The 13,482-nt window shown below is 44.9% G+C and overlaps 1 protein-coding gene across 1 annotated transcript; it reads right to left on the bottom strand.

Moving 5' to 3' along the window:
- Positions 1 to 501: 501 nt before the first annotated feature.
- mpp3a (MAGUK p55 scaffold protein 3a) lies at positions 502 to 13,049 on the bottom strand. Its single transcript, XM_061090332.1, has 18 exons — positions 13,013 to 13,049; positions 12,778 to 12,896; positions 11,584 to 11,661; positions 10,870 to 10,950; positions 10,423 to 10,560; positions 10,213 to 10,294; positions 8,536 to 8,621; positions 8,275 to 8,349; positions 7,878 to 8,074; positions 7,148 to 7,212; positions 6,215 to 6,235; positions 5,094 to 5,135; positions 2,635 to 2,790; positions 1,990 to 2,070; positions 1,806 to 1,899; positions 1,623 to 1,731; positions 1,323 to 1,451; positions 502 to 681 (listed from the first exon to the last, which is right to left on the bottom strand). Exons 1-18 carry the CDS (start codon positions 13,047 to 13,049, stop codon positions 502 to 504), a joined length of 1,770 nt encoding a protein of 589 aa, XP_060946315.1.
- Between the last annotated feature and the right edge of the window lie 433 nt (positions 13,050 to 13,482).

The following is a 13,482-nucleotide window of genomic DNA, read 5'->3' on the forward strand; positions in this document are numbered from 1 at the left end:
CATCGAGCTGAATAAAAAACATGCTACTAAATGTACTCCAACAGGAGTCATGATAAAGCTGACTGACTGAGCAATCCTGTGAGTAGGATCCCAAACCTGACACACTCCAGTAAACAATGCAGCTCGTGGAAGTGACAGCGGGAGGAATCAAACACTTCTGCTTCTGTTCCCTGTCGTCAAATAAATTCAAAGCAAACTTGAATAAATGACATGGGAAAGGAGCGATTGTGGTGGAAAAGACTGATATTCAGACGATAAACTGGCCTTTGACCAAGAGGAGTTGTCCATCTGCTGCGAAACCCCTGACGAGGTCTTCTTCTAATATCGTCATCCTCCTTTCATTTGGAGCCTCAGTAGTGGCTGTTTGACCAGTGCTGAGGGAGTCCAGCAGACTACCAGACCGGCCACAGGGCCTTTGAGGGGAATAAGTTCCTTGGGGAAAGAGGATTTGGGTGGGCGGGCTGTGAAGTTCCTCTAGAAGATTGAGGGGATGAGTGAGGTTTAGGTCCGCACCCAGTTGAGAGGCACCCAGAAGGATTCTCGCTCCAGCCTCTCCAAAATACCCCGGAGTTCTGCACAGGCACTGGCTGAGTCCTCCTTGATGAGGACCCGGTCCACCAGGTGTCCATACTGCTGATCGATCTGAATGGCAGACTGACGCATCTCCTGCAGGTCTTCATCCTGTTGTTATAAAGAAAATGACGTGTTTGATACAGACAGAGCATTGTCTGAAGACGGAACCTGCAGGGCCTTGTGCTTCGACCTGTACGAGTCCTTGGCTAGTTTTGATTTTATCCCAACGATGTGATTTGCAACTCCTGAATGAATAATAACAATGTGGCCTGTGAAAATGTTCTGTTTGGCCATGATGTCGAAAAATTGCTTAGTGTTTCTTAGAGCCATAACACTTTATACATAACTTTAGAATAATCCCACGGTTTACTGTCAAATATGTCAATGTCTCTATTATATCTTGTTTTCTAAATATTCAGGCTGCAAACCAGAACAAACAGTCACGTGTGTGACCCACATCAAATATTAGGTACAGGCCTCGCGCTAAAATTAATGCTGTCCAATGTTGTATTGGACAGCATTAAATCCAACCTTCAGGATAGAGTCAGGTAAACTCTTTTACATCATATGAATGTGTTATTGACCAAGGAAGGCCAACATAACCACATCTAAGTATAATACTCTAGTTCAAAAGCATAAAGCTCATAATATTGCTTCCAAAATCAAACACAAAATTGATGAAAGGAGCATTTATTAAAGGACTGAATGAGCGTTAGGTTGAGATGCATCTAAGAGAAAGCAGGACTCACTGTAACGCGACTGTGGTCTCCCCCTGCTGGCGAGGTGGTAGCACTGCGGCGTCGCCTGCTCTCAGGAACACGAGGTTTGACGAATATGACATAAGGCTTGAACTCTGCTGTCCGCAGCCTCCTCAGAGCCTGGAGTGGTGATGCATTTACATAAAAGCCAAACAGGGGTCAGGAAGCACACATGAGCGGACAGTGATACGTCAGACTCTGCATAATGAACAGATCTGAAATGACTGTGTTGTGATAGTGGACTGATATACATTTGGACGATGGCTTCAGTGGTTGTAACGTGACTCTTACCTCAGGCTGCACGTCAACTACGCACATCTTATTCTTGGCCTGTACAGAGCGGATCGCCTCTATACTGGTGCCATACTGGTTCTCCTTGTATTCACCGTGCTCTATGAACCTAAAGGAGAAACTAAAGTTCAGAAGGAAACAAATCCTACATTCACACAACAACCAACATGTATGTCAACGTACTTGTTGTTCAAAGCATCTGCATCAAATTGCAGCTTTGTGACAAAGTGGTACTCCACTCCCTCCTTCTCGTGGGGTTTCTTGGGCCTTGTGGTATCTGCGGAAACGTAAGAAGAAATTTCATGTATGTGAGGTCACTGCATAATAATATCGGTTATATTTAGTGAAAATGGTGTGAGCAACTCACGCGGTACAGCCACAGCATAACGATGTGGGTTTTCAGCAATCACCCGCTGTTTGAGCTCATTGATCCGTGCTCCAAGAGAACCTACGGATGCAGATCGGGTGTTTATTTTAAGAGAAAAACTATTAAATCATGAAGGGTAAATCTGTTTTTTATCAGGAACTTATATTCAAAATTGAAACGTGGGGGGAATTTTGTATTCAACCTGTAATGACCTGTAGAAGTACATCAGATCTGTTTACTGTCAGCTTGACCAATTGGTCTCTAGAAATTAGTACATAAAGCAAGGACTCAAAAGGCACTTCTGGCAAGAATGAGTGTTACAATACGGGAAATATATTTAAGTGTGTATTTACAGACGTAAATTGGCCCTCTTGTACATTCATCAGCAGAGTACTCCAGTGATGTTATATCATATTATGAAAATGGAGGACACTAGCAACTGACTAGTCATGTGCGGAAGTATTTTGGGTTGTAAAGTAACTATCAATGGTGAAGCTGTCTTCATGTGTCATGTCAAATTCGATTTTTGGACAAACTGACAGCCCCATTGTTAATGAGTCTTAAGTATGTTGTAGTACCTGCTTTAATCCTGCAGATGTCACTATCATCACAGAACATAAGTGCTAGTTAGTGGCTCAGTCTCACCGATCAGAACCACCAGACGAGGCCTCTCATTGGGCCTCCACAGGTAGCGGGTCACCTCCTCGTAGGTCAGGTAGTCAGAGTCTCCGGGATCAGAGCCCTCTCCTAAGGATCCTTGTCTGTCTTTACGACTCAGCCTGAAACTCCTCCGTAAACCAGCTGCAGCGCGGCCACACACACGAGGGGAGAAAGAACAGAAAACAAAAAGTCTCGGGTCAGGTGACATGAGCCATAAAATTATTTATAATCTTATGATTACATATGAGTACACTTTTCACTTCCATGATGCAGGTATGGTAAATTTTTGCATGAAGTGCAGTGAGCAAACATTGTTTGAATATAGTCAAGACCAACCCTTTGACAACCATGCATTACAAACCTCTGTAAACACTGCAGGTGGATAAATATAGCTCCCCCTTATTTGACATCAAATACTTGATCGTGTGAGATATTTACTGAACTTTGAGCCAATGATTCACCATGCTTCAACTAAACATCACATGCAGCTGATACTAAGCACAGTTAAAGCCTTGTAAACAAACTTTTCTTTAATTATTCTTTAATAATCCCAATGAAATATTTGTGTGACCCAAGACAGACATGATTTTCCAACGTGTTCCAAGGCATGCGTCTTTCAACGAGGCTACAGTGCAGAGGCAGGACAGACAGGACAGCCTGGCCCTGGGAAACGCCACACCGATGACAGAGAGTGGCTGTGAATGAGGGTCTCCCATGACCAGGACTGTCTGTACCTTCCCCCTGTCAGTGGTGTATACCTGCAGGAATGAGCCGGGCACTGTACCTGAATAAAATTCCCAGGAAAACACCTGGCCACAGGAGGGCGCCACTGCTTTACACTTAGGAGAGACTATAACCGGCGTTAGAGCATCACACAACCCAGCCTCACACCTCCACACAGGGTGAACGAGCAGCAAACGTGCCTGGTTGAGTGTGCAATGCGTCCAACGCAGCAGGGTGTGAGGAGGAGGGGGGGGGTATTTTTCAAGAAAAGGAGGAAGCAGTGCACTGGCCACAGCAGCAGGGGGCAGTCAGTTAGATGCGGGACGGGAGGGAGGCAAGTTAGGGAGGATCCAAACACTGCTGGATGGAGGAGGTGGGTGGAGGGATGTTTAACAGCTCCAAGCAAAGGGAAAGCACAAATACTGTTTTTTTTAAAGGGTGTTGTGTGTTACAGTGAGGAGGTGCTGTTAAGCTCTCCGCTGCGGTCAGATCACTCCTTGTACTCATCGTCATTCCAGCAGCTCGCAGGACGTGGGGGAGCATAGAGGGGTCAGGGTGGGCTGAAGAAGGATGAGGGAGGGGAGGTCATTGGAAGGCTGGTGAGGGGTTGAGGAGAGAGGGGACAGCCGTATTCTATCCTCTACAATTTGAAGTCAGAAAAGCTTATTACTTCAAAATGTATTCAAAGGCAAATTCTACTGCTATGAAGTATTATTGTATCTATTTCTATTTTGATCTACCTTACACTTTCACTCCATGGCATTTCAAAAGGAAATATTAAACTTTATACTCATTTACATTTATGTGACACCTTTAGTTTAATGATAATATTTAAATAATATTGTCTTTTCACTATAAACCAGTTGTTTTCAAAAATGTTTGACCTCTGACTTTTTGACAAACAGCAGAATGTAGTAAAGGTCAGAGGAAATTTGAGAAATTAACAGTTCCAACAAATAGTGACTGCTGTTCCTGTTTATAGCAAAGTAAAACTAGCTCCACCCCCAGCAGCTACAACAGTGACACATTGTTGCTTCTTTATTAATCCATAGTAATATACCTTGGTCAGAGGACCCAAACCAGTACTGTCATTCCATTCTGCTACTAATAGCTATGAACTTTTAATTTAACTTATTTCACACAGGACTTTTACTCAAAAGATAGTATTTTTCAATGACTGTATTGATATTTCACCTCTGGTGAGTAAAGAATCAGAATTTTTCCTCTACAACTGGATATAGTAGCATCATCTGGTTCTTTTGCTTTAGTGTTTTTATTCCTGTAAAGAACTCATTTGGTTATAAATTAGGAATAGGGGAATTGGAATACTAATGCATTACTCACTGGAAATACTTAAATATCAGACTTTGACACGTCCTTAAACTCTCTGAAAACTATTCAGGCTGACACAATACTTCCTTGAAGATTTTTGTGAAAGAAAATTCTTTCATATTTTCTACAAATTCGTCTACCGCCCTTCTCTTGGTGCCAAGCTAATTGTGAATCATCATCCCGGCATTGATTTTGATCCCATCTCTTTACCCTTCAAAACCTTCACCCCTCCTCTTGTCCCTCAACCCCGGGCCCCGCACGGGTTAACTCAACAAGCAATCAGTGTGACCCCCAGCCCGAAGCATCCAGGGAACCAGCGCAAAGCCAGGCTGCAACAGGCAAAGAGCAGATAGGGAGAAGGAGGTGGAGAAAGACGTTCACGCTCTCACCTATGTACTGTCCATTGAAATAGCCCTCACAGTCACAGTCCTCTGTAGGGAGGCAAGCCAGGAAAAGAGGGGGTAAGCACAGGGTAAGAGACCTGGAAGAGTTAAAGAGTGGGGCGGGCAGGAGGGTAAGGAGGGCAGGAGGGCCGTGGGCGCTGGAGAGGGCAGGCGGGGCCGACAGGCAGCAGGCAGGCAGACAGCGGGAGGCAGCCAAGAGTTAATGATGGAACGCTGTTGGAGGCAACAGCCACTAACGGAGAGGAGGGGAGAGGAGAGGAGAGGAGAGGAGAGGAGAGGAGAGGAGAGGAGAGGAGAGGAGAGGAGAGGAGAGGAGAGGAGAGGAGAGGAGAGGAGAGGAGAGGAGAGGAGAGGAGAGGAGAGGAGAGGAGAGGAGAGGAGAGGAGAGGAGAGGAGGCTCTCCTTCTGAAAAGGAGCCAGCTGTGAAGTCCCTGTGACCCACACACATGTAAACAAGTCTTTTCTCCCCATTGTTACACAGCTGAGACAGAAACTGCCTTGAATACACAAACCTACAAATCCATAAGTCTACAACAAAAGGAGAACATGATGATATGTAATGATTTCAGAAAATAGGATGGTTTACGGCACAGAATTAGAATAAAACGTTGAAATAGGGTCTGATGATGCAGGCTAGTGAAAAACGGAACAAACATAATATCAGGGACTGAGGATAACGCAGAATAAAAAAGGAACTATTGTTCTCTTTAACAGCCTCTTCTTGGTTGGACTGTAGTCTCCAGGGATGCTGTTCTGCTTGCACATCAGCAGGTACAACACACACACACACACACACACACACACACACACACACACATACACACACACACATACACACACACACAAACTGACAAACATACGTGCGCAATGCAAAGTATCTATTCTGGTCTGGCATACCAGCAGAAGGAGGGAAGGAATTAGGCTGGAAGCAGTAGAAATCCCAAATGCACACACTAGCACACATGCAAGCTTGCACACACACACACACACACACACACACACACACACACACACACAAATTTTTCTGTTGTGTGCATTTTGTGCGTGTATTTTCCTTTGTATGTGTTTACTGGATGAATCATGTTCGTGGCGGCACATGTACCCACCTTTATCACATCCTTGGTCGTCTGACAGTTTGCATCAGGGAAGAGGAAAGTGTAAAACATTATCATCACAGTAGATCAATGGGCAGCAGCTCTGTGTAAAAGACATTTCTGGAAATGTTCTGAAAGCACGTCATGTGAGGATTTATAGACTCTAAATATAAAAGCCGTGTGTGCAGTTGTCAGGGTGACGTCACTGATGAGACAGGGGGAGACCCACATTTAACGGCCCCCGCTGGGATTTAGGGGAATTAATCAGAGAGCTGGAGGAGCACGGAGGGAGGCTGAGGGCGAAGAGTCCTCGCAGGCTCGCTCTAGCACGACTAGCTGCCATATTGCTAAGCTCTTGTTGTCTCCCCGTGGCTCAGGCCTAATCGGATCGCCTGCGGCTTATGCGCCACGAAGAGCCATCACTCGTATTACACCCTCACCTGTCTGTTTAAACACCACCTCTATAGAGTCAAGTGAGAAAGTGAGAAGCGCAATGTATTGTTGAGGCTTTTTTTCCCCTCAGCTGTGGCCTGATGTAACGCTGTCTGATCTACTTAATCCGACCCCGCAGCTCGCTCGCTGACCAGATGGCGCATAACATGAGAGAGATTAATTCATATCTGTGATCCCTCCCTCCGTCTTTGTGCTCCTCCATCTCCCCCCCCCCCCCCCCCCCCATCCTTTTTAAAAACATGTCGGCGGAGCAGCACGGAGAGGACGGACAATGAATGCTAATGCTTCTGAGAATGCCAATTACCCTCGAAAAAGGTCAATAAATGTCAATGAAAACAATGCTGCATTTATCCAGAGGAAGAAACATTGTCCTGTAATGACAGTGATTGCGTGCACAAGTAGAGGAAGGAGAAGTGACAGAGAGTGATGCTGCAGGTGATCAACTGTAATTATGAAATGGTGCAGAGGAATCATGGGAAGCATAGAACTTACAGACAGGCTTTTTAGGGGATTTTGGATTCGGGAGTGTGCCCATTTTGATCCTGTAGGCCAGTCGCCTGGAGGAATGTGCAGCAGAACAAAGAGCGAGAGAGGACGGAGGCAGGGAGAGAATCATCAGTGAGCGGAAGGTTCAGAGGAAATGTCAGACAGGCAGAATAAAAGATTCAAACATGACAGACACAAAGAAGCACACACAACACACCTGGATGGATTATAGGATATTTGGACCCTGAGCACAGACATGTGGTAATTTTGCGGCGCTTTGACAGTATCAGCAGATCTTTGTTAATTTCACCTACAATATGAATTGAACCTACAAACTCTCGGTTGAGGCTTCACAGAGCTTCACAGAGCTTCAGAGAGCTAACCCTCTGACCTGTGTCTCTCTCTGTGTTCCAGCTGTGGACATTAATCCAACAGACACTGCAGTGTTTGGCAGGGACACATCAGCCTGCTGAGATCATCTTACCGACAGATTATGACACTTGTGGTATCAGCATGTGCCTATTCAAGGCTGCGATTCGATTTATTTTTCCCCAAACACACACACCAACTGCTTTGATGCTCCATCTAATCATAGTTGACCCCTCAATGTGGAACACATGAATGTGGATTTAAAGGATTATGAATGGCTGGATAAAATACATATCAGCTGTGTGCTGGTGAATCGTTACACCAGTTTACATTATAGGGAGAGCACTTTTACATGATTTGACATCACCTCTCCTGGAACTGTTTGGACGGGACGAGTCCGGCCCGCAGGTTGCTGTCTCCAACGCGTTTGGCCTGCCACCACGTGGGGTCGTCCTGCGTCACGACCTGCAGGATGTCTCCTCGTTTGAAGGGAAGTCCCGCCTCTTGGCAGGGCGTGGCCTTGTCCTCCAGCGGGATGTAGTCAAACAAGGCTCTCATATACACCTGGACGCAAAAGTAAAGGCTTTGTGAGAAATGCGGGGTGGGAAAGCACCTTGTGTACCTATTTATTATTGAAGAAACAGGGCTGAAGCTGTTCATCTGTCCCACTAGACGTCTGCATGAACCTAATAATGAGTCTGTTGTTTCCCTTCAAACTGTGTAAGAAAAGCGTAAAAACTAAATTCACCCCAGCTTTGTCTCACCTTGCTCTCCTTCAGTCGATCCTCTTCCTTAATAGCAGGGATTATCTTGAGAGTGATGGAGCCCTGGGACTGGGACTAGATCGCAAATAGACAAGACAGAGGGAAGATTGTGAGTGCAGACTCACATCTTTAAAATGGACTTTAAATGGACGACCAATGAGGGCAGCTTAGATATTGATGGAGGTATGACATGTATATCGTACTTGTGTATTCCCCATCAGTCTGCCTTTAATTCTGCAGTGTACAGAGGTTTTGTCTTACCAGCAGCTGACTGATCTCGTCAGGTCTCTTGTGGATCACAGAGACACCGTTGACCTCCCTGAGTTCATCTCCGACATGGACCAAACCTGTGAGGAGGGGAGACGAGATGAAGACGAACAGAACAGAAACATCAATGACGATCACTGCGTTTTCCAGGTCATTGGAGTCTATCAGCCGAATTCACAGTGCTGTTGTCAGATCCACGGATAGAGGCTGCCTCCATCCTCAGCTCTGATCTTTCCTGCTATAGCCAAAACAATGAAACCAGACGCTGGCAGGAGTAGCATCAGTATGCTTCTCCCTCAGGACACACTATGGTGAAATCATATAATGTATGCATCTAGGAGACATGCACAGAGGCCAGAGGCTGCTTCTGAACTCTGTCTCCACACTGACGAGAGCTTTTCCATGGCTGACACGAGAAAACAGAGCAGGGTATTAATGATTAATAGATGAGGACACCGATTAGTTTAGTTTCCCAGCATGCATGTGTCTAATGCCGACTAACAAAGATACACACACACACACCTGCGTGTGGCTGATATTTCCATGGCAACACCCATGAAAGGATCATTGCTGAGTCTACATTGTGTGATTGAGTCTCTGGGGACTTGTGAGGAGCTTTAGGTTTCAGCAGCAGTCGTGCGATTCTTCTCATGCTGAGGCCTTGATCTCACCTCATCAGAGAATCCGGTTTTGATTAGTGGCCCTCTGCACCTTTTTCATGAACAGTTTCCCTCATTTTCTCCGGTTGCAAGAAGACAAATGCCGTCCCACTGCTGTAAAAGCCAGCAGCCTCTCAGGGCTGAGTCTGCCTCAGGGCTGTGCTACATCACTGCAGTGTCCTGGCTCGTATCCATCCATGAACATTTCTGCTCATACCGACACTTTTGCTCTTTTAACTTTTAAACAACACTAAATGTCACTAAAACTCATCTTTAAACATTAACATTGCAAATTATTTGCACATTGGAGAGACTGAAACTTAAAAAGGGTAAAACAGAGGAACAAAGCTGCAGTGGTTGTATCATCACAGGCTGCATTAAGTTGTGAGCAGCCCTGCTAATGTTGCCTGAATTACAATACTGTTATAACCATTTAAAAGTAAACCACAAAGTAAGAATGAATAGAAGAGAGACTAAACCAAAGAGTGAGTCTAAATTCAGAGTCTGCCTTCTTTCGGACACCACCGTCTAGCTTCCCACTTCTAGCCCATCTCCTTCCTGGGCTGCCCCAATTCAGAACCAAAACAAGAAGGTCTGGTACAGAGGATTTCCTTGAAAGGCGTCACCAGCTCCTGTCGCCTAGCAACAGAGCTGAAGTTGTACACGAAGAGAAAGTTAACTTCCCCAAGCATCAAAACCTTGTAGAAGATGAAGCGTCACTCATTTAATGTAATTTCGCTTCCTTTGAAAAAAGGTTTACCATTGAAGCGCAATGAATCCTGGGATAGGTTGGGCCATGATGGGCCTTAATTTCGCAGGATTGAAAGGAAGCATTTTTTGACAGTGTTCAAAGGAGCACCGGAAATGTGACATCCTAGTTGCAAAGCAGACATCTTCAAGTGAATGGATTTCACCACTTGTGTCTGTGTTCCAGTCCCCAGGTTGAGGCCTACAGAATCCGTTAGTCCATTAATGTGCCAAGAACAAAATCAGCAGAACAAGCTCAACTTACCACTTCGATCAGCTGCACCTCCTCTCATGATCCGAGCGACCAGCACGACCCCAGTGGCTTCATCCCGCCTGATGGTGGCTCCCTGAACAACAGACGAATTTATACGTTGATTTGCAGAAAAGAACAAAAAGACTCCCTCCCTCTTCCCCCCCATTCCCCTGCGGGCTCTTATGTTTTCATTTTAACTCGTGTTGTTCTGTCACAACTCACCAGAGGCTCCTTGTTCTTCACCAGTCTGACAATCTTCACTGACTCCTCTTCCAGCTCGTCCTCGAAGTCATCGGGCAGCGGCGGCAGCACGGGGTCAAAGTTTTTCTGAGCCACAGTGTCGTGCACTGAGAGAACAGCCTGGTGGGACAGCAAGGCGACGTGCTGAGATTACAATGTGAACGTTGAGCTGCTGGAGAGCACACAGAGCAGCCTGATGCCACAAACTGTGAACGGCTTCAGAGTCTAATTTACAGTCTGATGTTAGAGCAATGACATGTATGAAAATTTGACATATTTGCATGAAGGATTTTGTATGTTTTCTTCCCCAAACAATCTAAAAAGCTTTTCATTTTTAAACAGCATTAATCTTGTTAAAATGTTGATTATTATTCTCGAAGTATCACTTTAGGATTGTGGTTCAAAAAAAGCCAGTGGCAGTATGTTTACCTTCAGATGTGGTGACGTCAACAGGTGCAGCAGCTCCTTCTCCTCATTGCTCATCGGTCCACCCTGCAGATCCTCCGCCACCTGCCAATCACAACACGCACATCAACCACGGTTCCTCTGACCTCATGTGAACCAGTGCATGTGTCTACTGGTAATGCTGTGCTGCAGTTTACTGTAGAATAAATGCAAACAGATACACAGACATGCTCGCAGAGGAAGATAAGTGTCGAGAAGCAGAGGTCAGCAGTTTCCTCACTGATGACTGGTGGGAGCAGGAGAGCGGCAGGATGTGGAGTTTCCTGAGATGAGCATCAGGATGAGTCGGCACTTTTAGGACATTAAAATTCACTTTTGGTACCTGGGCTGCTTGTCTGTCGGAGCTAACTCATTGTGACGGACTGCTGGAAGTGGAAATATAATTCATGCTGTGTGTGTCTGTGTGCGTGTGTACTTGTTCTTATCTATTTGTGAGGACCATTTTAAAAATAGACATTTTATGAGGTGAGGACATTTTGTCTGGTCCGCACTTTTTCAAACGCTTCTTTGAGGGTTAAGACTTGGTTTTAGGGTTCGGGTTTGAATTTGGTTCAGGATTAGATGTGATGGTTAAAGTTAGGGTTAGCGGCTGGAAAATGCCAATGAAAATTCCACTATGATTATATTTCAAGAAAGTGTGTTTGTGAGTGACGGTGTGCGTGTGTATAATGAACTTACATCCTCTGCCAGAGAAGCAACACTGTGGAGAACAGGTGCCGGACTCTGTCTCTCATACTGTCTCAGCTTCTCATGGATCTGTGATAGAAACAAGGACGGTTTCATAAAGGAGTGCAGCGTTTTGGAAATGTTAAAGTTCACGTCAACAATGATGTACATGTTCATCATCTGTACCTCATGAATACCAATTTTCATGGTTATCCATCCGATAGTTGCTGATAGCCTTCAGACAGTTGGCTTTCCAACTGAACAAAATACATTAGGTTACACAACCTGGGATTTTTTCAAACCTTGTTAAACTCCTACTACTAAACTGCAACAATCACAAACATTTACTTTTTTAAAGCACCATTGTTTTTATTTATAAACCTCACATTTTGGCACGATGCTAGCTACCTACTATCACATGAATAGATCATAAAAAGCACTATATTACTTTAAAGTGTCTTAGTTTCATATTTCCTGACAAGTAAATATACACATAAGGACTGATAATGACAATATAATGATGTTTAAGAGTCTTCAAAGACTAAAATAAATTAGGTAGAGACACGCCTCATATACTCTGAAGAGAGGAGGTCATGTGGGGTGGATCAGTAGCCACTTTCATACACGAACTGTCCGCACAATTGGGGTTGGACTTTAGTTTGCCTATATCACATATGAACAACGCAGCAGGAATGTCCACAACAACACAGAGACATCAGGTGGTGGTTGGGTCAGCATACAGAGGTAATAGGTAATGTATCAATTTTGCGCGTGTATTTCACGTGTATTTGTTTATAGCACATAAACACTGGCGTCGGCTGTTATCACCAAAAACTCTTTTGACATCTTTGGGCTGGAAGGAGAAACTCCAGTGAAAGTTCTGAATCTCACAGCCCCTCTGGATAATTTATCAGGAGTTCAGTGCATTGAATGGAAGTTCATTGCAGACGTCTGTTTGACTCAGATCTTTTACTTGCCTCAACTTAAACCAAACTGGATGATAATGATGGCAGAAAAATTGTCAAAAAAAGTGTTGAAACCATCATTAGTGACAGTTTTGAATGGCTGCGTTGATGATTTGATGAAACTGATTCAAGGAACACAACCAACAGACCAGATTATCAGAACTTTGCAAAGATGCAAATGATATCTACAGATAAATATTAGTGATTATTCAGAGTACTCATAATAATAAGACTTCCTCACCTTCATAAGGTATCCCAGACTTCTCTCACTGAACACGTCTTTGAGGAACACCATGTCCTCCTTGTGGTTGGCATCGGGCCGCAGCTGAGAGGTCAGCAGGGCCAGCGTTTCGTGAAGCCCTACAGAGGGGGGAGACAAGAAAATCATCATGTACATTTACAGGAGCAGACGGAGCGCAGCGGGCCTCCGGCAGTATGGACAGTGTGTGTGGAGCATCTGTGCTGACTCAGCTCACCTGCTCCTGCTGTTAGAACCGGCATGGCTTCTTTCATGGGTCAGTGAGGTGAGGAGGGGAAACCTGGGACGAAGAGAAAGAGAAGTTATAATCAAATACTGATGTTCACTATCAGTTTCTGTTTCTAAACAGGATTTAAAACAAATTTATCTTTACAAAAACAGCACACAAAAAGGGATTGTGTAGCTTTTGTGTTGGTGTGAGCATGAGCTGATCTAAAGGCATCCAGAGACCCATGTACAGTAATTACAGCCGTACATCATCACTCATGTGCCTCGAGCTATAAATCCTGGTTGTGTTTTCCATTTTGCAGGTTGGGGAGGTGACCTTATCTATGAATGTGTAGGTGCGTATGACAAAGTCGGCTTGCATCATGCTGCGCTACTAAGATTAACAGTCACTGCTGGTACCATTAATCTTAACACGCCCACTAGGCTGTGTGCTGGTGTCGGGGGATAGCAGGAGGGAGG

The sequence above is a fragment of the Limanda limanda genome, chromosome 17 (assembly GCF_963576545.1).
Source record: "Limanda limanda chromosome 17, fLimLim1.1, whole genome shotgun sequence".
NCBI classification, from domain to species: Eukaryota; Metazoa; Chordata; class Actinopteri; order Pleuronectiformes; family Pleuronectidae; genus Limanda; species Limanda limanda.

Bases quoted from the DNA above. Each gene is read 5' to 3' on its own strand.
- mpp3a (XM_061090332.1), bottom strand. From the start codon at position 13,049: ATGAAAGAAGCCATGCCGGTTCTAACAGCAGGAGCAG. The intron at 8,622-10,212 runs GTAAGTTGAGCT...CCCTCCTCACAG, and splicing joins AGGTGCAGCTGATCGAAGTG to GTTTGGTCCATGTCGGAGAT. The intron at 1,732-1,805 runs GTACGTTGACAT...TTTCTCCTTTAG, and splicing joins GCAGATGCTTTGAACAACAA to GTTCATAGAGCACGGTGAAT.